The following is a 24,751-nucleotide window of genomic DNA, read 5'->3' on the forward strand; positions in this document are numbered from 1 at the left end:
GTTCAGCTATTTAAAATATTTAGTTAACAGAACCACAGAAGCTTAATTACACATACACACATCTATGAATAAATGTATATGTGTATAAATATGGACTGTTACTAAAGTTCCACTGTTGAGAGTGTTTACTACTCCTGTCTTTCAGAATAATTTTAATAAGTTTAAAATGGATGAGTTTTTAATTGCTTTCCTGCATATGAAGAGTCAGAAGTGTTTGACACTTTGACATTTGAGCTCAAATTTCTTGTGACAGAGTTGAACTTGCATGGGTTCACATTTTAATGAAGTGTCATTGTGATGGAATGAGACTTGATTTCCAAGGAAAGGGAAAAGGAGGGAGTAATGATGCTTTGAGCAAAAGCATTGGCTTCTATTTAATTTCATTTCAACCTAATAGCCGATAAAGAATATGAAGAAAGCAACTCTTGCATGTATTTTTTTCTGGAACAGGAAGAGGGATAATAGAAAGATAATAGGGAAATTGCAAAGCCTGATGCAATTTGATAAGCGTCTCCACTCTGTTTTTCATGCAGGATGAATCAATGAGACACATTTCTGAGGGCTGCCCGGGGGTCCTGTATCTCAATCTGTCTAACACAACTATCACCAACAGGACGATGCGACTCCTGCCGAGGTAATGTTGGTGTTATTTGTATGACACTGAAAATAATTATGCTCCCAAAGTCTCTGGCTTGCTCTAGCATTCTGCAAAGGGGCAGTGCTCCCTTTATCAACACCCCACCACTGTGGCACTGCTATTCTTATAAGAGGATTGCTGCTTTCAAGTCCCTAAGCTAGTGCCTAAACTGGTCTGCCTTGACTAGCATTTTTGTCACTCTTACAGCAGTGTGCCCAGTAGCTTGAGTTAGACTTTGCCTGTTTCTTTCTGGTCCCCCATCCTGGGCATTTGAGCTCTCTGACCCTTACATTCCAGTCTGGTGTCTGGGACCTTTTTTTTTTTTTTGAGACAGAGTCTTGCTCTGTCGCCCAGGCTGGAGTGCAGTGGCATGATCTCAGCTCACGGCAACCTCCGCCTCCCGGGTTCAAGCGATTCTCCTGCCTCAGCCTCCCACGTAGTTGGGATTACAGGTGCCCACCACCACGCCTGGCTCATTTTTGTATTTTTAGTAGAGATGGGGTTTCTCCATGTTGGTCAGGCTGGTCTCAAACTCCTGACCTCAGGCCCGCCTGGGCCTCCCAAAGTGCTGGAATTACAGGTGTGAGCCACCGCACCCAGCGGACCTCTTTATGATAGAATGCCAACATCCTGATTACCAAACTTTGAACACATTTGTCCCAGATCCCTGTTCCCATGCTCTGGCTACCTGTTGAGATTCCCACCACCTCTAAGGAGCTTGACACTGGTTGTTTTTTACTGTTTATGGAGTGTTGACAACATTGGACATGAATATTGCTTCTCTTTTTTGGAGAAGGGACAGAATAACTAAAAAGTTGACAGAATATTCAAATTCATCAAAAATTTTTCTTTTTAGTTTGTTTTCAAACAGGGTCTTACTCTGTCACCAGGCTGCAGTGCAGTGGCACAATCATGGCTCACGGCAGCCTCAGTTTCCTGGGTTCAAACAGTTCTCCCACCTCAGCCTCCTGAGTAGCTGGGACTACAGGAGCATGCCACCATGCTCATCTAGGTTTTGTATTTTTCTGTAGAGATGGGGTTTCACCATGTTGCCCAGGCTGGTCTCAAACTCCTGGGCTCAAGTGATCTGCCCACTTGGGCCTCCCAGAGTGCTGGCATGAGCCACCATGCCTGGCCCAATTATTCTTTATTTTCATTACAGTAAGGCCAGTCAGGAAGGGTATATGATCACACTAGGAGAGATTCAAATTTGACTTTGGGAAAACATTTCTCAAACTACTGTGAAAGAATGAACTATTTTTGAGAACACAGCTTTTTAAAGCTCCTTTGAAAAATAACAGTGATGAGACATTTAAAAAAGCTTACACAGAAAATTCTGGGTGATAATTTTCTTTATCTTCTGACTTTAACCATTTTCTGCAAATGTGCCGGCTTAAGAAGTGACACCGTATTTTCTATTTATCCCACTAATTAAGCTGCCACAGTTTTTTAGTCAAATCTATAAAGTTTTCCCTTTGAAATTTCTTCTGATGCTCTTAAACATAGAGAGTCTTCCTCCTGTCAGGCATTTAATATACATTTGCTTATTTTTCTGTATTCATGTATTTTTACTTAGATATATAATCAATCTGTAATTAATCTTGGTAGATGAATGAAGCGATGATCTAAATCAGGGGTCAGCAAACTACAACCCATGTGGCCCAAGGCCTAGTTTTTTGCAGTATATAAGCTAAGCATAGTTTTACTTTTTTTTTTTGAGATGGAGTTTTGCTCTCGTTGCCCAGGCTGGAGTGCAATGGCACGATCTCAGCTCACCACAACCTTTGCCTCCCAGGTTCAAGCGATTCTCCTGCCTCAGCCTCCCAAGTAGCTAGGATTATAAGCACGTGCCACCACACCCGGCTAATTTTGTATTTTTAGTAGAGAGGTGTTTCTCTGTGTTGGTCAGGCTGGCCTCAAACTCACATCATTAACAAGCAGATTTTGGACATACCTCTTTGACATATATCACTTGTGTCTTATTAATGTTAATAACATAATTCATATTGGAACTGTAATCATTCTTCAAGTTCAACCATTGGTTGGCTGGCTACATTTATAAGAGTTTCATTGACAAAAGTCAATGAAAACATTGTGTGAGAATTGATTGACTACGTGGAATTAACAGTAAAGAATATTGTATATTTTATCATTTGTAAGTTGCAGGCTACACATCCTTTATATCTGCAAAATAGTAAAATATAAAATTTAATGCACATACATTTATATGCATACTTTTTTTGGAAAGCCAGTTGTTAGATACTTATCAGTAAACCAATAATTAAACTAGGAGCTAATTTATATTTTTGCATTTGCATGATTTGATTTCTCTCCTTTTAAAAGTAAAAAAAAAAATATGGTCATGAAATGACTTCTAAATAAGAATTTGGGAAAAGTTTGTGTAATTTGTTAAGTATTGTTTTAGCTTTCTAAACCAGTTATTCTATATTTGCTTTCCTCTTTCACTCAGTAATGTTTATTTATTTATTTAAATTTTTTTTTTTTTTTTTGAGACAGAGTCTTCCTCTATAGCCCAGGCTGGAATGCAGCAGCATGTCCTCAGCTCACTGCAACCTCTGCCTCGTGGGCTCAAGCAGGTCTCCTGCCTCAGCCTCCCAAGTAACCGGGATTACAGGCATGTGCCACCACACCCCACTAATTTTTGAATTTTAGTAGAGACGAGGTTTCATCATGTTGGCCAGGCTGGTCTCAAACTCTTGACCTCAAGTGATTCACCCACCTTGGCCTCCCAAAGTGCTGGGATTACAGGCGGGAGCCACCATGCCTGGCCTTGATCCAGTATTATTTAGAGCAAAATTTTTGGTTCTAAGTAGTTGAAGTTTCTTCAGTTGAACTTCTGCTTTTAATTAGGCACTCTGGTCAAGAAATGTGGACTGAATTATTTCTACTTTTTGGAATTTATTGAGATTTCTTGGTATACTAGTTTATAATTAATTTCTAAAAGTCATCCGTGGATACTTAAAACAGAGCTTCTTTTATTTTTTATTTTTATTTTTTTTGAGATGGAATCTTGCTCTGTCACCCAGGCTAGAGTGCAGTGGTACTATCTCGGTTCACTGTAGCCTCCGCCTCCTGGGTTCAAATGATTTTCCTGCCTCAGCCTCCCAAGTAGCTGGGACAACAGGCGCATACCACAACACCCGGCTAATTTTTGTATTTTTTAGTAGAGACAGGGTTTCATCGCATTGGCCAGGCTGGTCTCAAACTCCTGACCTCAGGTGATCCACCCACTTCAGCCTCCCAAAGTGCTGGGATTATAGACAGGAGCCACTGTGCCCGGCCCAGAGTTTCTTACAGAGAACAAAATTTCTGGGTGTATATACGCATAAATTCTTGATATGTCATTATAATAGTGATATATTAGTTGCCTATTACGATCAAGCTTCTCTTTATTTTGATGTTATTTTACAACCTTATTAACAAAGGTTAATAAGCATCATGTTTCATTACAGATTATAGCATTTATTCACATGAAGTGATATTCTTTATGCTGGTTGATGTTCTTTGCCTTGAATTCATTTTGTTTTGTTTTGTTTTGAGACGGAGTCTCGCACTGTCACCCAGGCTGGAGTACAATGAAGTGATCTCAGCTTACTGCAACCTCTGCCTCCGGGTTCAAACGATTCTCCTGCCTCAGCCTCCCGAGTAGCTGGGATTACAGGTGCCTGCCACCACTCCAGGCTAATTTTTGTATTTTTAGTAGCAACAGGGTTTCACCATGTTGGCCAGGCCAGTCTTGAACTCCTGACCTCATGATCTGCCCGCCTCAGCCTCCCAAAGTGCTGGGATTACAGGTGTGAGCCACCATGCCCGGCCTGAAGTTTTTAACTGTTATCAACATAGTTACCTTTGTTTTCTTTTGCTTGTTCTTTTTGTGGAATAACTACATTTCTCTGTATTTTTAACTTTTGTGATGCGGGATTTTAGGTTTATCTTTTATATGCAGCACGTAGCTAACTTCTATTTTTAAATTCATTCTCTTTGCCTTTTTAAAGACAGCAGTTTAAAAGATCAATATTTATTGTCAAAACTGAGTGTATGGGCCATGTGTGGTGATTTGCTGTAACCCCAGCAGTTTGGGAGGCTGAAGTGGGCGGACTGCTTGAGCCCAGGAGTTTGAGACCAGCCTGGGAAACATGGTAAAACCCCATCTCTACAAAAAAATGCAAACATTAGCGGGGTATGGTGGCATTCACCTGTAGTCCCAGCTACTCAGGAGGCTGAGGTGGGAGGATCACTTGAACATGGAGGTTGAGGCTGCAGTGAGTCGTGATTGTGCTGTGACAGAGTAAGACCCTATCTCAAGAAAAAGAAAATTGAGTGTATGGTTTTATTTTTATCATCTTGTTTTATGTTTTGATTTTTATGTTACTGCACTGTACACAGTGTTTCTGTCTTTTGCTCTGTGAACTATGTTTACTTGTATATCTGAAGGTATTCAAAAGGTACATACACATTCTGTTGTGTGTTCTAATTGGTGGCTATTGGCATGTTTTTAAAAACATACTTTAACAGGTATTTATCTAATTACCAAAGTCAAGATGAAACAATAACTTTTGACTCCTCCTGTGTTACACAATGATCTAATACATTTCAATTGTCCCTCTACTTCTCCCTTGAACTTGACACCCCTTCACACCTACTCCCCTGTATGAACACACATGGTATTTGTGGTTTTTGCTAATCATTTAACTTTCTTTTTAATATTGAATTGTAGTGTTTGCACTTAATATTGTAATTATATTTATAATGAGTATGTAGTCTTAACTCTAGGCCATGCATTGATGGTCTTTTTTCTCACAACTTACTTATTCTTTAGCCTTGATTTTGATTTATCTGATGATAACTGGAAATACAATCTTTCTTCAGTAAAGATGCATGAGAGTCAGATATTTTAGCCATTGATCTCTGAAAATGACTATTATCTTGGAGGATGAACAGAAACTTCTCTTCATGTATAGTTCTTGAATCATGTTCTGTATTTTATCTTTAAAACCCTAATGTTTTAGATAATGGTCAATAAACTTTGATATTTCAGTTTATAGAAAGTCTGAAGCCAGCATGTTTTTTGTTCCTTTGTTGGTAACCTATTTTTTCCTGCTAAGATGCTTGCAAGACTTTCCTTTTCTCTGAGAAACTGAGGACATTCCCAACCTTAATTGTGTTCCTTCAATTAATTTTTCCTGGTACATTTTAAACCTTTTGAACACTAAAACGTATTTTTTCTCAGCTGGGGAAGGCATTTTTCTTCTTAATGCTTCTATCCATTTGTTCAGAGTTTATCATAAGAATCTCCTTTTATTTTTAGATCCGATTTTATTCCTGTGCCTCAAAGTTGTCTCTTTCATCATTTTTATCTCTATATGCCTTTCCATTAGCATCGTGCCTTCTCTATAGCAGTAATTCTTGAAATATATTTTAGGAACAGTGGTATTCTTGTAAATGCTTAACTGGTTGGTGGCAAGGGTGAGTAGAAGCACCAATTCCTAGTGTTTACTGATTTCTGTGGTGTAAATAATTCCACCGTGGCTGATTTTAAGCTATCAACACAATGTCACTGAATGTGGAGTTGGGAAAAGATGCTAACAATTGACTCCCATAAGCTGGTGCAAGCTGACTCCAGTGACCCTGAGGTTTCTCTAACACTGTTTCAGGAATTCCTTAAGGTCCTCCAGTCCTGTAATATTGAATACCACGCAGTACTTTCTTTAGGCATTCTGTACTGTGATATGTAAATATGTATATATATGTGTGTATATATATGAATATATGTACATGTATGTATGTGCATAAAAATGTATGTATGTGCATAAAAGAGTATTATACAATCCATAAATCATAGGTGAAAATCTGAACTTACAAAGTAGATGATTTGGGGGTCTTTTTTTGTTTCGTTTTGTTTATAGACAGGGCCTTGCTCTTTCACTCAGGCTACAATATAGTGTGATGATAGCTCACTGCAGCCTCAAACTTCTGGGCACATCCAGCTAAATTTTTTTTTTTTTTTTTTTTTTTTTTTTTTTTTTTTTTTTTTTGAGACGGAGTCTTGCTCTGCCACCCAGGCTGGAGTGCAGTGGCCGGCTCTCAGCTCACTGCAAGCTCCGCCTCCCGGGTTCACGCCATTCTCCTGTCTCAGCCTCCCGAGTAGCTGGGACTACAGGCGCCCGCCTCGTCGCCCGGCTAGTTTTTTGTATTTTTTAGTAGAGACGGGGTTTCACCGTATTAGCCAGGATGGTCTCGATCTCCTGACCTCATGATCCGCCCGTCTCGGCCTCCCAAAGTGCTGGGATTACAGGCTTGAGCCACCGCGCCCGGCCTATCCAGCTAAATTTTAAAAAACTTGTGTAAAGACAAGATCTCACTATGTTCCCCAGGCTGGTCTCAAACTTATGGCCTCAAACAGTCCTCTTGCCTCAGCTTCCCAAAGTGCTGGGGTTATAGGCATGATCCACTCTGCCTGACCCAGGGTGTGTTTATATCATATTACAAATTATTTTTAACTTAAAACATATTTATTTTCAATCATACATTGAAATAGCTTTTTTTTCTCCTTAGATTTGAAGGTAATATGACAGCTATGCATATATTTTTAGGGACATTCATTTTACAAATGAAGTTATACCTTTAGTAGGCAATAGATAGTAGGACCCAAAATAAGAATTTTGTTTGGCTTTTCCTTCTAGTTCTTCCCATTGAGAGAATATTCAGAATAGATACTACTTGATACTGATTTTTTTGTCATGTAAAAAAGTATACTAACTTATCTATGATAAAAATACATTTCATAATGATTCTCTGTTTTTGCTGTTTTCCATTGTTTCAAATATGCTTGGATACACAAAAATGTTCTTGAAACTGCAAATAACCAGAGAAATGTTGGTTGTTTCTGCTGTCATTCTCTCTTCATTGCCTTTAGTATTTCTTTCCAAAAAAAGTACTTGCCAAAAGAAAAATGTAATTTGTTTGTCCTTGGCAACAATGATTTGCCAGCTTTTTGAATATTTTTTTCTCACTTCTTTGGGGACTTGCTCAGTTCTCTAAAGTTGAAAATGAGGGCTGCCTAAAGCTCATGCCCATTCCAGGAAATTTGTTGCCTCTAAATGTTTCCAGAATTAAACACTTTCTATTTATTCCTAGTGTCACAACCTAGGTGGCACTCTCAGCACCTCATCTGGCACAATATCCTGGTGGTGCTGCCTCTGGTCTCTTCTCCCTTCAATCTGCTGTGTCTCATGCTCCAAGAAGTGTCATCCTGGAACAATCTTCTTATCATGTCTTTGACATGCTTAAGGTCTAGGTTCATCCCTCACTCTCTGTTAACATTGTCCAATCAAACTTCTCTGCCTAGGTTTCCCAAGAGAAGCCCTTAACTCCAGTCATCTGATTGCTGCATGCTTCACATTCTCTATAGCTGCAGTGCCTTTCTCCTTCTCATGGCTAATCCACAGCCTTCACACCTTAAGTCTCGCCATCTACCAGAAATCCACAGTGATTTTTCCTTTGCCTGAATTCTAATAACAACATTCATTCACTTGTTCACCATGTATTGATCAACTAGTATGTGCAAGGTGTTCTGGGCATGCAGTACTGAGTAAAGCTATTATGATCTCTGCTCTTTAATTGAGTCTTAAATGCTATAGTGGAGTAGTATCCAATTGTTCTTTATATAGATGAACTGACCTTTCAGTTGGTTTGGAAATTTCTTATTGTCAGGGACTATCATGATCTATAGTCTCACCAGTGCCCATCAAAGTGGGGCAGACAGAGTAAGCTGTTGTCTTGACTGGACAACTTCAAGGTCTACCCTGTAAATAGAAGGCCAGATCACTCCATTTAGGTTTTCTGCAGAATTCTATTACTTGAAATGCCTCTGTGAAACCAAAGAGCCCAACACTCAACTCAAAAGAATCCACATGCAAATTCCCTCTTTTACAGACTAGGCCTTGTCTTGGTGATTTATTTAGAGAAATTTTTATTTAAATACATAATTTTCCATTCATCTTAGTAGTAAGTCCTTCAGGTGTTAGAAATCTAACACAAATGACTTCAATTCTTTAATGGAAAAAAGCCAAAAGAGAGGAGAAAAAAACATTTGTAGTTTCTATAATAATTGTAATTTCTCTAAAGATTATAGTAATAGCAGAAAAATAAATAAATCACAAAGAGAGAACTCACAGCCCCCAATAAGAAACAGTTATCAAATAATTAGAAAAAGATAAAAACAAGCTGTAAACATTGCCTCAAAGCGGAATTAGAATTACCAAGTGTTCTGTGGGCTGGGAAAATGATGAATCAGATCTTACTCATGCAGGGGACACGCGTCTTTGCCAAAATTCAGAATAAAGAGCATCAGTATTGCACAAAATTTGCCACCTGTGATTTTGCTGTCAACTGACACTTTTCCCGTCCCTAGCAGCTTTAAGTCTGCAGAACTGTAAATCCTTAGAAAGGCCTACAGGGCCACTCAAGATTCCTGAGCTTTGCCTTCAAACTGATGGTTCCCATGAGGTTCCACTTTGAAAAGAGCTATCCAGGGACTTTCAGTCCAGGAGTCACTTAGTCTAATGAACAGCCTCTTTTATCTAAACCAGAGGTTCTTAGCTGGGGAGCAGTGGATTCCCCCAAGAGGATCAGGGATAGAATTCAGGAGCTCCATGAATTTTAATGGGGGATATAAAAAAACTCATCTTGGCTAGGCACAGTGGCTCATGTCTGTAATCCCAGCACTTTGGGAGGCTGAGGTGGGCGGATCACCTGAGGTAAGGAGTTTGAGACCAGTCTGGCCAACATGGTGAAACCCTGTCTCTAATAAAAATACAAAAAAAAAATTAGCTGGGCGTGGTGGCGGGTACCTGTAATCCCAGCTACTCGGGAGGCTGAGGCGGGAGAATCGCTGAGTCTGGGAGGTGGAGGTTGCAGTGAGCCGAGATCACGCCACTGCACTCCAGCCTGGGTAACAGAGCGAGACTCTATCTCAAAAAAAAAAAAAAAAAAAAAAAAAAAGAAGAAACTCATCTCTACTTTCATTAAGCTGTAATTGAAATGTAGGTAAAAACTACAGAAGTGTTAGCAGTCTCTGGAACATTTTTACTCATATAAATCAAAAATGTATTCTTATCACATTTCAATTGTTATAAGTATTTCAAAATATCACTGATACTTCACAATCACAGCAGTTACTAGAACTGCCACAAAATCTTATTTAATATGTTAATAAAGAAGCACATATATTAGTATTCCACTCTTTTTTAATTTGATAATTATATATTTCAATATAATTGACTGTTTTTGTAATCTTATATATTTTATTTTATGCATTTAAAAACATTATGCCAAGAAAGGGGTCCAGAGACCTCAGCTGACTGCCAAAAGCCAAAGGTATCTGTGACATTAAAAGTTAAGGGCTCCTAGCTCAATTCTCGTTTTTGATATTTGTTAACTGATCACATGGATTTAAAGAAATTGAATATAGGTGTAGATCGGCGTATAGATTCAATGTGAAATCCTTCAAACTCTTGAAATTATTGTATGCACCACTCTTGGAGATAAGTATCCATTTCATTAAATGGAAAAATAATACAAACTTCATAAAAATAGTTAATGTGTTACTATCATTTCACATAGTAGTAGCAATAATATTACATATAGTTTTAAATCTTCTACTATGTCCCTGCAGATTTTGATTGTTAAAATCACCCTGAAGATAATACTGTTATTTCTGTGTTCTCATTTAATCATCACACCTTTAAAGGGAACAAGCAGATCAGATTACATCCATGTTCCAGATGAGAAAACTGAGGTTCAGGAAAGCTGGAGGCCCCACAGTTGATCAGCGTAAAAATAAAAAAAAAAAAAGATAGTATTTTAATCTCCACTTAACAAATGAGAAAACAATCTCTGAGAGGTTAGGGAGGTTGCAGTTAAGTTTCAGGGCTTGGATTTACATCTCATTTGGCCGGATTCAAAAACCTTGTGTATTTTGCATTGTGTCATGCTGCCTGCCTCACAACTCCTTTCTACAGATTATGGAGCTGAAGGATTGCTAGAAATGACACCCTGGTGCGCCTCTCCCTACCCCAAGAAAATTGTACTCAATTGAATCACAGGGTGTACTCAAGGGAGAGGAAGATAACGCATTTCCAAAACTTGAGCACAGCTCAGTCCACTCCACAGCCCCAAGAGAGGGGGCGTGTCTTTGGGATATTAGCACTGCTTTCTCCTTCAGGCCCTGCCCACCCAGTCACTGGTGAATCCAAAACCTTCCCCCTCACTCTGTCGAATCTCACGTACACAGCCTTTCCCAGATCGGGACTTGTGTTCTGAATCGAGTAATTTGTTATGGAATGCAAATCATTATATCGTATAGATGTGCTTTTCAAAATCTGATTAATGGTCAGTGCTTGTATATCTTAGTTCCCATTTATGGGAAGGTAAACTTTATTCACCTGTGTGATTTTGAGAGCCAGAGAAGCATTTTCTCCTCACTTTTCATTCTTTTTGCTTTGTAATTTGCTATTACGCTGTTGCAGATCACAAACTAAGAGCATGATTGCTAATTCCATTAGAAGACCAGGCAGTAGTGGGAGTCCTTGACCTCTTAAAAAGTGCCAGGCTTTCTAAGCACAGTGGCTTACGCCTGTAATCCTAGCACTTTGGGAGGCCGAGGCGGGTGGATTACCTGAGGTCAGGAGTTCGAGGCCAGCCTGGCCAACATGGCGAAACCCCGTCTCTACTAAAAATACAAAAATTAGCCGGACGTGTTGGCACGCACCTGTAATTCCAGCTACTTGGGAGGCTGAGGCAGGAGAATCGCTTGAACCGGGGAGTTGGGGAAAGCAGGGAGGAGGTTGCAGTGAGCCGAGATCTCACGATTGCACTCCAGCCTGGGCAACAAGAGCAAAACTCTGTCTCAAAAAAAAAAAAAAAAAAAAAAAAAAGTGCCAGGCTTCGGAGGGCTTGGAAAATTGTCCGCAGAGTGTCCTCAAACTGCGAGCCCTCGCATAGTAGTACAGGCTCATCCTAACTACCTCCTTTTTTCTGGAAGCTCTCATTTTGGTCATTGTGGTAATACCATATTTAATCTGTTTCAACTCCAGCAAGATTTATAGTCTCTGATGTTGCTTTTAATTCTTCTCATGTGTTGCCCACTTATTTGCAAACTGGTCTTCTTAATCCATGCTTAAACTCTGCATATCAATTAGTCTTTCTTTAACTATAATAATGAAACTGTTACAAAATCATGCATATTTAAACCTATTTTTAAAAATCATTTGCTTATCAGATCTATTTTAAGAGCATGGTTATGTTCAATTTTGCCTTCTGTCCCAAATCCTCACTCTCCTGTAACAGTCTCCATTTAAATGTTTACAAAGGATTTGTCCTTCTATATATTTTGCACATTATTTTGGTACTCCAGAGATAAAACCTAAAAGCAACAATAAACTCTGCAAATTTGGTTTCACTTCCAAACAATGTGATTGCCTCCCCCACCTCACACACACCAAAAAAGCTTTATCCCAGTCAACTTTCTTAAAAATCTAGGCAAATATTATTGCATTATTAGTACTTTCACTTGAAATGTATTACAATTATGTGTTACTCTAGTCTCCTTTAACAGGTAGAGAGTTAACAGTAAAGTTAAATGTTGAACATCTGCAAGAAGAAGAGTTGAATTTACAGTTTTCTTTGTCATAGTGGCTTAAGAAAGATTTGAGAGAACAACTGAAGTATAATACTTTCCTTGCTCTCTTTCTTGCCTTGTCTTTTCAGGCACTTCCACAACTTACAGAATCTTAGTTTGGCTTATTGCAGACGGTTCACAGACAAAGGCTTACAGTACCTGAACTTGGGGAATGGATGCCACAAGCTCATCTATCTGGACCTCTCCGGCTGCACCCAGGTTTGTCTTTCAGTCTTCTCTTTGCTGCGGTGTGTGAGGAAGTTCTCCAGAGAACGGGCTGCATTCAGCCCTCACGTTATACTAATGCTGTGCACGGACTGCAGCACACTTTTCGGAGGTTTTAAATTACATGGCCCCAGCTGCTGAAATTTTCCCCAGGATTGCTACTATAGGCTCTTGGCTTCCTTCCACTGGAGTGTCACACAGACAAACAGGCAGAGCTCATTGGATGAGGAAACGGACCACTTTTATGGAGACAGTCTGAGCACAATTCTAAAGCAGAATCCAAGTCCTGAAAACTCTGGAGTTGCTTCCAAGACACAAACAAAGGAGAGTGTTTTGAGGGAGAATTTTGCACGGGATTCCTGAAAAGTCAATTAACTCCCACATGGGTTTTTTTTTTTTTTTTTTTTTTTTTGGGTAAAATGCTGCAAGTGATAAATAGGAAAAGAAAATACAACAAAAACTTGTAATTTTAAAAATTGCATTACACCCTTGGGCTGAATAACATGAAGATTTGAGATCTGCGTGGGAAAATATTTTAAGTTTGAGGGAACAGGACTTGGAAAGTTGGGCAGAAAATTGGGTAAAGTTGCGGAGGATAGGGCATGGCACTTTGGAAGTCGCTACTGCCTCATTGATAGTTTCTTCTGCTTTAATTTCAATAGATTTAAGCCATAATTCTTTTAACTTATTTTCTTCTGCCTTTCTGTGTATTTTATTAATTTGGTGTCACAGTATGTTCATTATTCTCTGAGAATAATATAATAGCACAGGTGAAAACTGACCGAAATACTGATAGTTATCATTTCTTGAGTCATTACCGTATGCCAAGCATTGTGTTGAGTGCTATACACAGATCAGATTTACTCCTGATACAATGCTGTGTGGTATGTATTTATTATGCTTATTTACAAATGAAGCGACCAAGGCTTAGGGTGGTTGAGTAAGTTGTCCAAGTTTGCACAGCTGATGAAAGCACGTGGTACTAATACAGTTTTAAGCATCTGTTGGTAGATACTGGGGCAGGCAGAGTCCCCTGGGAGAGCGGGAAATAAAAGGGCAGCATAGGTTTCCCCCCAGGATTCTTGAATGGATGGAATTCTTACCTAGTCACCACCACTGACATCTTGTGGTATCCTGATGCACTGGGTAGTCTGGAGGGAGTGGGGGGCAAGGAGGGGAGGATTCTAAGTTAGGGCTATAAACATCTAACATTCATATTTGTTTAAAACTAATCTGCTGATGTGTAGCTTTTTAAACATCAACATCTACCATACCTTTATGACTGAGATGGCATTGACATTCTCCTCAGCATGACTGAATTTTAGACTGGCTTCTTACTGACTCTAGGCCCTGACTTCTTGTTTTCTTGTTTCTTAGAACATTTGTTTTAGAAAACTTGGAATTGTAAGTTCTTTCTCTGCCTCCTTTGAGGTTTCCTTTTAATAAAAGTTTCTTGACAGTTTTACAACTCAGGAAAGTCTTCCTCAAGGACCTGAGATCTATCCCTTTGATATATAATCATCAAAGAAGATATCTCTCAGTTCCTGTGGGTGGGTAGAAGCCTAACTTTGATGGGCACCAATTAGCAAATGCTGATGGCCTAATCCCAGAGAATAATATTTGCAAACTCAGGAACAACTTAATGTGCTTGACATATCCCACTGATAAGCCTTCCCCTTAAATATAAATCCTTCAGTACTTTTCTAACTTGCCCTTGTACTTAAACCCTCCTCATGGTGTGACTTACCTCCTTGTTCTTCTCAGTCTCTCAATTACCATGAGGCAATTATTGTAGCAACAGTGCACAAATGTACACACAAGTGTCCTAAAGATAAATATTCTCAGACACAGTAAAGTTTAAATGAGAGGCTTCAAATCTATGACCTACTGCCCAGATATGCATACAAAACACACATAATTGGAGGAGGTGGAGCAAGATGGTGGAACAGAAGGCTCCACCCATTGTTCCCCACCCAAGGACACCAAGTTAACAACTATCTACAGGGAAAAAACACCTTCATAATGTTTTAGGCTGGGCACGGTGGCTCATGCCTGTAGTCCTGGCATTTTGGGAGGCTGAGGTGGAAGGATCACTTAAGGCCAGGAGTTCAAGACCAGCCTGGGCAACACAGTGGGACCCATGTCTCTACCAGAAATGCAAAAACTTGGCCAGGCATGGTGGTGCATGCCTGTGGTTCCAGCTGCCCGGGAGGCTGAGGTGGGAGGATTGACTGAGCTTGGGAGGTTGAGGCTGCAGTGAGCTGTGATCCCACCACTGGGTTTCAGCCTGGGAGACAGAGTGAGACCTTGCCTCAAATAATTAAGTAAATGTGTTAATGCTTTTCTCTTGCACACCTGTATTTTGTTAGGAGTGTTGGCTGTCACCCTTATGGGTGAAAAAAGGCATCGTACCTTTCCACCCCATAGTACTAACAGGACAGAGGCCTCAGGTGTCTAATAGCTGCTTGGTGGTGGTAAGGGGCAAGGGGAGCAGTGCATGGGGATTCACGTGGTGTCTAAGAAGGTGGAATCCAGCAGGGCACGGGCTATGTACAGTTGAGAGCCCGTGACAAACTGGAAAGCAGAGATTGGAGCCCGAGCCACCCTGAAGCACACACCATGCTGAGAGCTTTTCCTGGGCATCACATACAGCACTCCATGTGAATAAAGACCCCGCCTCCCGACAATGCACAAAGGAAAAAAAGAAAAGAAAAAGAAAAAACACCTTCATAAGAACCAAAAATCAGATGAGCACTCGTTGTACCTGGTTTTAACTTCATATGGCTGAGTCACTGAAGAGATAGAAACAGTAGTCCTGAATCGCCAGTGCCACCCCTCCAGCATGGTGCAGAGAGCCTCTCTGGGCGCTGGGAAAGGGAAAATACAGCAATTGTGAGGCATTGAACTCAGTGCTGTTCTTTTGGATCAGAGAGGAAAACTGGACCAAACTCAGCTGATGCCCACCCACGGAGGGAGCATTTAACCCAGGCCTAGACACAGGGGAATTGCCAGTCCCAGCAGTCAGAACTTGAGTTCTGCAAACCTCACCACCGAGTGCTACAGTGCGCTGTGCCTCCAGGTAAACTTGAAAGGCAGCCTAGGCCATAAGGACTGTAACTCTTAGGCAAATCCTAGTGCTCAACTAGGCCCAGAGACAGTGGACTGAGGGATACATGACATACTGAGACACCACCTGGGGCAGCCAAGGGAGTACTGGCATCACCCCTCCACCAGCCCCAAGCCTCACCGTTCATCGCTCCAAAAGAGACCCCTTCCTTTCCCTTGAGGAGAGGAGAGGAGAGGAGAGGAGAGGGAAGAGTGAGCAGGACTTTCTCTTGCATTTTCGATACCAGCTCAGCCATGGCAGGATAGGGTACCAGTCAGAGTCATAAGGCCCTCGTTCCGGGTTCTAGCTCCCAAGTGACATTTCTAGACACACCCTGAGCCAGAAGGGAACCTGCTGCCTTGAAGGAAGGGACCCAGTCCTGGCAGCATTTATCACCTGCTAACTGAAGAGCCCTTGGGCACTGAATGATTAGCAGCAATACCCAGCTACTACATTGAGCACCTTGGATGAGCCTCTATGACTTGTAGGCTTCAGGTGAGACTCAGCATATTACCAGCTAGGGTAGCTATGGGGCAAAACTCCTTCTGCTTAAGAGGGAAAAGCAGTGGGGACATCGTCTTGCACCTTAGATACCAGCATGGCCACAGGAGGGTAGAGCACTGAGGCAGGTTCTTGGGGTCCCCTATTCCAGGACTTGACTCTTGTATGACAATTCTGGACCTGCCCTGGGCCAGAGGAGAGCCCACTGCCCTGAAGGGTGAGTCCCAGGCGAGGCAGCATTCACCACAAGCTGACTTAAGAGCCCTTGGGCCATAAGAGAAAATTATTGGTAGCCTGGCAATACTCTTCATGGCCTGGGGTGGTGGTGGCTACAAGGTAAGGCTCCTCTGCCTTCGGAAAGGGGAGGAAGAGTGGGAAGGACTGCATCCTATAGTTTGTATGCCAGCTCAGCTGCAGTGCAGTAGAACACCAAGTAGACTTCTAAGGTTTTTGACTCTAGTCCCTGATTCCCAGAGGGCACCTAAGGACTCACCTGGGGTTTGGGGGACCTCACCATCCTGAAGAGAAGGACATAGGCCTGGCTGGCCTTGCCACCTGCTGATTGTAGAGCCCCAGGGCCTTGAGCAAACAATGGCAGTAGCCAGGAAGTGGTTATGGCAGGCCTTGGGCAAGACCCAGTGCTGTGATAGCTTCAGGTCTGACCCAGTGCAGTCATAGTGGTGGAGGCCACAGGGGTGCTTGTTTCACTCTACCACCAGCTTTGGGTGGCTCAGAACAGAGAGAGAGACTCTGTTTGGGAAACAGAAGGGAAGAGAACAAGAACCTCTGCCTGGTAATCTAGAGAATTCTTCCAGATCTTGTCTCAGACCATCAAGGTGGTACCTTGACAAGTGTGCAAGAACCACAGGATTACTGGGCTTGGGGTGCCCCCTAAAGCAGGTACAGCTTAGATTAGAACACTCAAGTCCTTTCAAATATCTGGAAAGCCTTCCCAAGAAGGATGGCTACAAATAAGCCCAGGCAGTGAAGACTACAGTAAATACCTAACTCTTCAATGCCCAGATGCCAAAGAATACTGGCATCAATACTATCCAGGAAAACATGACCTTACCAAATGAACTAAATAAGGCACCAAGGGGCAATCCTGGAGAAACAGAGATATGTAATCTTTCAGACAGAGAATTCAAAATAGCTATGTTGAGGAAACTCAAATGAATTCAAGATAACACAGAGAAGAAATTCAGAATTCTATCAGATAAATTTAACAAAGAGATTGAAATAATTAAAAAGAAATTCTGGAGCTGAAAAATGCAATTGGTGTATTGAATAATACATCAGAGTCCTTTAATAGCAGAATTGATCAAACAGAAGGAAGAATTAGTGAGCTTAAAGACTATTTGAAAATACGCAGTCAGAGGAGACAAAAGAAAAAAGAATGAATCTTTATAGCAGCATGATTTATAATCATTTGGGTATATACCAGTAATGGGATGACTGGGTCAAATGGTATTTCTAGTTCTAGATCCTTGAGGAATTGCCACACTGTCTTTCACAATGGTTGAACTAGTTTACAGTCCCACCAACAGTATAAAAGTGCTCCTATTTCTCCACATCCTCTCCAGCACCTGTTGTTTCCTGACTTTTTAATGATCACCATTCTAACTAGTGTGAGATGGTATCTCATTGTGGTTTTGATTTGCATTTCTCTGATGGCCAGTGATAATGAGTATTTTTTCATGTGTCTGTTGGCTGCATAAATGTCTTGTTTATTGTGGCACTATTCACAATAGCAAAGACTTGGAACGAACCCAAATGTCCATCAATGACAGATTGGAGTAAGAAAATGTGGCACATATACACCATGGAATACTCTGCAGCCATAAAAAAGGATGAGTTCATGTCCTTTGTAGGGACATGGATGAAGCTGGAAACCATCATTCTTAGCAAACTGTCTCAAGGACAGAAAATCAAACACCACATGTTCTCCCTCATAGGTGGGAATTGAACAATGAGAACACTTGGACTCAGGGTGGGGAACATCACACACCAGGGTCTGTCGTGGGGTTGGGGGATGGGGGAGGGATAGCATTAGGAGATATACCTAATGTGAATGACGAGTTAACGGGTGCAGCACACCAACATGGCACATGTATACATATGCAACAAACCTGCACATTGTGCACATGTACCCTAGAACTTAAAAGTATAATAATAATAATTTTAAAAAAGAGTGAAAAACAAGGAAGAACACCTACAGGATCTAGAAAATAGCTTCACAACAGCATATCTAAGAATTATTGGCCTTAAGGAGGAGGTAGACAAAGAGATAGAGGTAGAAAGTTTATTCAAAGGGAAATAACACAGCCTGGCCAACATGGTGAAATGCTGTCTCTACTAAAAATATAAAAATTAGCCAGATGTGGTGGTGGGTGCCTGTAATCCCAGCTACTCAGGAGGCAAAGGCAAGAGAATTGCTTGAACCCAGGAGGTGGAGGTTGCAGTGAGCCAAGGTTGTGCCACTGCACTCCAGGCTGGGCAACAGAGTGAGACTCCGCCTCAAAAAACAAACAAACAAAAACCAAAGGGATAATACCAGAGAACCTCCAGAAACCTAGATAAAGATATCAATATCAAAGTACAAGAAGGTTACAGAAATCAAGCATATCTAACCCAAAGAAGACTACTTCAAGGCATTTAATAATGAAGCTCCCAAAGGTTAAGGATGAAGAAAGGATCCTAAAGGCACCAAGAGAAAAGAAACAAATAATGTACAATGGAGCTCCAATACATTTGGCAGCAAACTTTTCAGTGTAAACCTTACATGCCAGAAGAGAATGGCGTGACATATTTAAAATGCTGAAGGAAAAAACTTTTACCCTAGAATAGTATATCTGGTAAAAATATCCTTCAAACATGAAGGAGAAATAAAGACTTTCCCAGACAAAAGCTGAGGGACTTCATCAACTGTCCTGTCCTACAAGAAATGCTAAAGAGAGTACTTCAATCAGAAAGAAGAGCAAGGAATAAATAACCACCTGAAGTTGCAAAACTCACCAGTAATAGTAAGTACACAGAAAAGCACAGAATTGTATTATAACACTATAACTGTGGTGTATAAACTACTCTTATCCTAAGTAGGAAGACTAAATGATTAACCAATTAAAAATAACTACAACAACTTTTCAAGACATAACCAGTACCATGAGATATAAATAGAAACATCAAAAAGTTAAAAAGTGGGGCAGGGGGACAAAGTTAAAGCATAGTGATATGGTTTGGCTGTGTCCCGGCCCAAATCTCATCTTGAATTCCCATGTGTTGTGGGAGGTAATTGGATCATGGGGGCAGGTCTTTCCCATGCTGTTCTCATGATAATGAGTAAGTCTCACAAGATGTGATGGTTGTATCAGGGGCTTCCGCTTTTGCATCTTTCTAATTTTTTTCTTGCTGCTGCCATGTAAGAAATGCCTTTTGCCTCCCGCCATGATTCTGAGGCCTCCCCAGTCATTTGGAACTGTAAGTCCAATTAAACCTCTTTTTCTTCCCAGTTTCAGGTATGTCTTTATCAGCAGCATGAAAACGGACTAATATACATATAATTTTTATTAGTTTTTGTATGTTTATTTGTTTGTTTATGCAAACAGTGTTAAGTTGTTATCAGGTTAAAACAATGGGTTTATAGGCTAGTATTTGCAAGCCTTATGGTAACCTCAAGCTAAAAATCATACAGTAGATATACAAAAAAGTAAAAAGCAAGAAATTAAATAATATCACAAAAAAGTAAAAAGCAAGAAATTAAATAATATCACCAGAGAAAATTGCCTTCAGTTGAAGAAGACACAAAGGAGAGAAAGAAGAAAAAGACCACAAAACATCCAGAAGACAGATAACAATATAGCAGGAATAAGTAAGTCCTTACTTATCAATAATAATATTGAATGTAAATAGACTAAACTCTCCAGTGAAAAGATATAGATTGGCTGAATGGATGAAAAAACAAGATACATTGATCTCTTGCCTACAAGAAACAGACTTCATCTATAAAGACTCACATGGACTGAAAATAAAAGAATGGAAAAAGATATTCCATGCCAATGAAAACCAAAAAAGAATGGGAGTCACTATACTTATATCAGACAAAATAGGTTTTAAGACCAAAACTATAAGAAGAGACAAAGAAGGTCACTATGTAATGATAAAGGAGCCAATTCAGCAAGAAGATATAACAATTTTAAATATATATGTACCCAACACTGGAGCACCCAGATATGTAAAGCAAATATTAGTGCTGGAGAGAGATGGACCCCAATACAATAGTAGCTGGAAACGTCAACACCCCACTTTCAGCATTGGACAGATCTTCCAGACAGAAAAGCAACAAAGAAACATCAGACTTACTCTGCAATATAGACAAAATGGATCTGATAGATACTTACAGAACACTTCATCCAAGAGCTGCAGAATACACATTCTTTTCCTCAGCACATGGATCATTCTGAAGCATAGATCATATGTTAGTTCACAAAACAAATCTTAAAACATTCAAAAAAATCTGAAATAATATCAAGCATCCTCTCTGACTAAATGGAATAAAACTAGAAATTAATAGCAAGTAGAATTTTGAAAACTATACAAATACGTGGAAGTTAAACAATATGCTCCTGAGTGACCAGTGGGTCAATGAAGAAATTAAGAAGGAAATTGAAAAATTTCTTGAAACAAATGCTAATGGAAACACAACATACCAAAACCTATAGGATACAGCAAAAGCAATACTCAGGGAAGTTTATAGCTTTTATAATGCCTACATCAAAAAAGAGGAAAAACTATAAATAAACAATCTAATGATGCATCTTAAAGAACTAGAAAAGCAAGAACAAACTAAACCCAAAATTATTAGAAGAAAAGAAATAAAGATCAGAGGAGAAGTAAATGAAACTGAAATGAAAAAAACCAATACAAAAAGATCAATGAACTGACAAAAAAAAAAAGATCAATGAAACAAAAAGTGGGTTTTTGAAAAGTTGAACAAAATTGACAAACGTTTAGCAAGATTAAGAAAAAAAGAGAGAAGATCCAAATGAATAAAATCAGAATGAAAACTGAGACATTACAACTGATACTTCAGAATTCAAAGGATCATTAGTGGCTACTATGACCAACTATATGCTAACAAATTTGAAAATCTGGAAGAAAGGAACAAATTCCTAGACACATACAAGCTACCAAGATTAAACTGAGAAGAAGTCCAAAATCTGAACAGACCAATAATAAGTAATGAGATTGAAGCTGTAATAAAAAGTCTCCCAGTAAAGAAAAGCTTGGGACCTGATGGTTTCACTGCTGAATTCTACCAAACCTTTAAGGAAGAACTAATACCAATCCTACTCAAACTATTCTGAAAAGTAAAGGAAGAAAGAGTACTTCCAAAGTAATTATTTGAGGCCAATATTACCCTGATACCAAAACCAGACAAAGATACAGCAAAAAATAAACAATAATAAATAAATAAATAAAAGAAAACTGAAGGCAGTATCTCTGATGAATATTGATGCAAAAAATCCTCAAAAATATACTAGCAAACCAAATTCAACAATACATTAGAAAGAGCATTCAACATGACCAAGTGGGATTTATCCCTGGGATGCAAGGATGGTTCAACATATGCAAATCAATCAGTGTGACACATAGCATCAACAGAATGCAGGATAAAAACCATATAATCATTTCAGTTGATGCTGGAAAGCATTTGATCAAATTCAACATCTCAATGTAGCATTATGGAGCAGGAGAGAAAAAAATTTTAAAAAATTCTATCCTTTCATAAGAAAGATCCTCAAAAAACTAGGGATAGAAGAAACGTATCTCAACATAATAAAAACAATGTATGACAGGCCCACAGCTAGTATCATACTGAATAGGGAAAAACTGAAAGCCTTTCTTCTTAAGATCTGGAACATGATAAGGATGTCCACTGTCACTACTGTTATTCAACATAGTACTGAAAGTCCTAGCTAGAGCAATCAGACAAGAAAAAGATATAAAGAGCATCCAAATTGGAAAGGAAGAAGTCAAATTATCCTTGTTTGCAGATGATATGATCTTATATTTGGCAAATCCTAAGGTCTCCACAAGAAAACTATTAGAATTGATAAACAAATTGAGTAAAGTCACAGGATAAAAAATTAACATACAAAAATTAGTAGCATTTCTATATGCCAACAGTGAACAATGTGAAAAATAAAAATGTAAACCCATTTACAATAACCATACATTAAGTTAAATAACTAGGAATTAATGAAAAAAGAAAAGGAAGTCTATAATGAAAACTATGAAACACTGATGAAATAAATTGAAGAGGACACCAAAAATTGGAAAAACATTCCGTGTTCATGGATTGGAAGAATTGATATTGTTAAAATGTCCATACTACCCAAAGCAATCTACAGATTCAATGAAATCCCTATCAAAATACCAGTGACATTCTTCACAGAAATAGAAAAAACAATCCTAAAATTTATATGGAACCACAAAAGACCCAGCATAGCCAAAGCTACCCTAAGCAAAAAGAACAAAACTAGAAGAATCACGTTACCTGACTTCAAATTAACTGAGGTAAAGTAACCAAAACAACATGGTGCTGACACAAAAACAGACACATAGACCAATAGAACAGAATAGAGAACCCAGAAACAAATCTATACACCAGCAGTGGACTCATTTTCAGCAAAGGTGCCAAGGACACACACTGAGGAAAAGACAGTCTCTTCAATAAATAGTGCTTGGAAAACTGGATATCCATATGCAGAAGAATAACACTATATACGTAATGTATGCAAAAATCAAATAAAAATGGATTAAATACTTAAATCTAAGACCTCAGACTTTGAAACTACTACAAGAGAACACTGGAGAAAATCTCCAGGACATTGATCTGGGCAAAGATTTCTTGAGCAATACCCCACAAGCACAGGTAACCAAAGCAAACATGGACAACTGAGATCACATCAAGTTGAAAAGCTTCTGCACAGCAAAGGATACAATCAACAAAGTGAAGAGACAACCCACAGAATGGGAGAAAATATTTGCAAACTACCCATCTGACAAGGAATTAAAAACCAAAATATATAAGGAGCTCAAACAACTCTATAGGAAAAATTCTAATAGTTCTATCAAAAAATGGGCAAAATATGTAACAGACATTTCTCAAAGAAAACATACAAATGGCAAACAGGCATATGAAATGGTGCTCGACATCATTGATCATCACAGAAATGCAAATCAAAACTACAATGAGATGTCATCTTACCCCAGTTAAAATGGCTTTTCTCCAAAAGTTAAGTAATAACAAATGCTGGTGAGGATGTGGAGAAGAGAGAACCGTAGTACGCTGGTGGTGGGAATGTAAATTAGTACAACCACTATGGAGAACAGTTTGGAGGCTCCTCGAAAAAGTAAAAATTGAGCTATCATATGATACAGCAATTCCACTGCTGGGTATATACCCAAAAGAAAGGAAATCAGTATATCAAAGAGAAATCTGCACCCCTATGTCTGTTGCACTGTTCCCAACAGCTAAGATTTGCAAGCAACCTGAGTGTCTATCAGCAGATGAATGAGATCTAGTCATTTGCAGTAACAGGGATGGAACTGGAGATCATTATGTCAGGCACAGAAAGAAAAACATCCCATATTCTCACTTATTTGTGAGATGTATTAAAAAATATTGCATATTCTCACTTATTTGTGGGATCTAATAAAAATCAAAACAATTGAACTCATGGGCATAGAGAGTGGAAGGATGATTACCAGAGGCTGGGAAGGATAATGGGCTTTGAGGGTGAGGTGGAAATGGTTAATGGGTTATAAAAAAAAAACAGAATAAGATCTACTATTTTATAGCATAGCAAGGTGACTATAGTCAATAATAAATTGTACATTTTAAAAGAACTTGAGTGTAACTGGGTTGTTTGTAACTCAACGTATAAATGTTTAAGGGGATGGATACCACATTCTCCATAGTGTGCTTATTTCACATTGCATGCCTGTATCAAAACATTTCATGTACCCCATAAATATATACACCTACTATGTACCCACAAATATTAAAAACAAAATAAATACTGCAAAACACACATAATCTGTCTTTAAATTTTGAGCCAATAGGTAAAATTTTGGAGTTTTCACAAAACATTCTAGATTTCAAGATTCTCTTTAAAAATGGGAAGAACTAGCCGAATTGGACCTGCGTTTCCATATGGCCACAATGGGCTGGAGCTAAGTCAGCCTCACTCCCTCCCTTGAGATGGACCATTGTTTGCCAGCCTCTCCTCCACTCAGTAAGGTCAGCACATGCATTCACACCTGTACTGCTACCACTTAATCGCATTGCCTGCCTGGCCTCAGTAAGTATTTGAGTTTCTAAATGTGTAAAGAATTGAATTCCTTTCCTAATTACATCTTAATTTGTAAGCCTCAAAACAACAATGAAGTTAGTATTTCACAATTATGCAAAACAATGTTAGTTTCTTTCATTCATCTCCTTTTCATTTCCATCTGTTCATTTAATAATTCAGTAGTATTTACCTCTAAGTGTCAGGCACTGTTTCAGGCACTAGAA

General features: G+C 39.3%; 2 protein-coding genes across 2 annotated transcripts in view; one reads left to right on the forward strand and one right to left on the reverse strand.

Moving 5' to 3' along the window:
• Positions 1-12,619, reverse strand: part of LRRC17 (leucine rich repeat containing 17) — a 37,888-nt gene extending 25,269 nt beyond the window's left edge. The window contains exon 1 of the mRNA XM_010377634.2: positions 12,498-12,619. The gene's annotated coding sequence lies outside the window, so the exon portion shown is untranslated. The remainder of the gene's footprint in view (positions 1-12,497) is intronic.
• Positions 1-24,751, forward strand: part of FBXL13 (F-box and leucine rich repeat protein 13) — a 277,423-nt gene that overhangs the window by 156,730 nt on the left and 95,942 nt on the right. The window contains exons 11-12 of the mRNA XM_030932545.1: positions 534-634; positions 12,428-12,557. Coding sequence (XP_030788405.1) covers positions 534-634; positions 12,428-12,557 — 231 coding nt within the window. The remainder of the gene's footprint in view (positions 1-533; positions 635-12,427; positions 12,558-24,751) is intronic.

This window comes from Rhinopithecus roxellana, chromosome 6 (assembly GCF_007565055.1).
Source record: "Rhinopithecus roxellana isolate Shanxi Qingling chromosome 6, ASM756505v1, whole genome shotgun sequence".
In the NCBI taxonomy this organism is placed as follows: Eukaryota; Metazoa; Chordata; class Mammalia; order Primates; family Cercopithecidae; genus Rhinopithecus; species Rhinopithecus roxellana.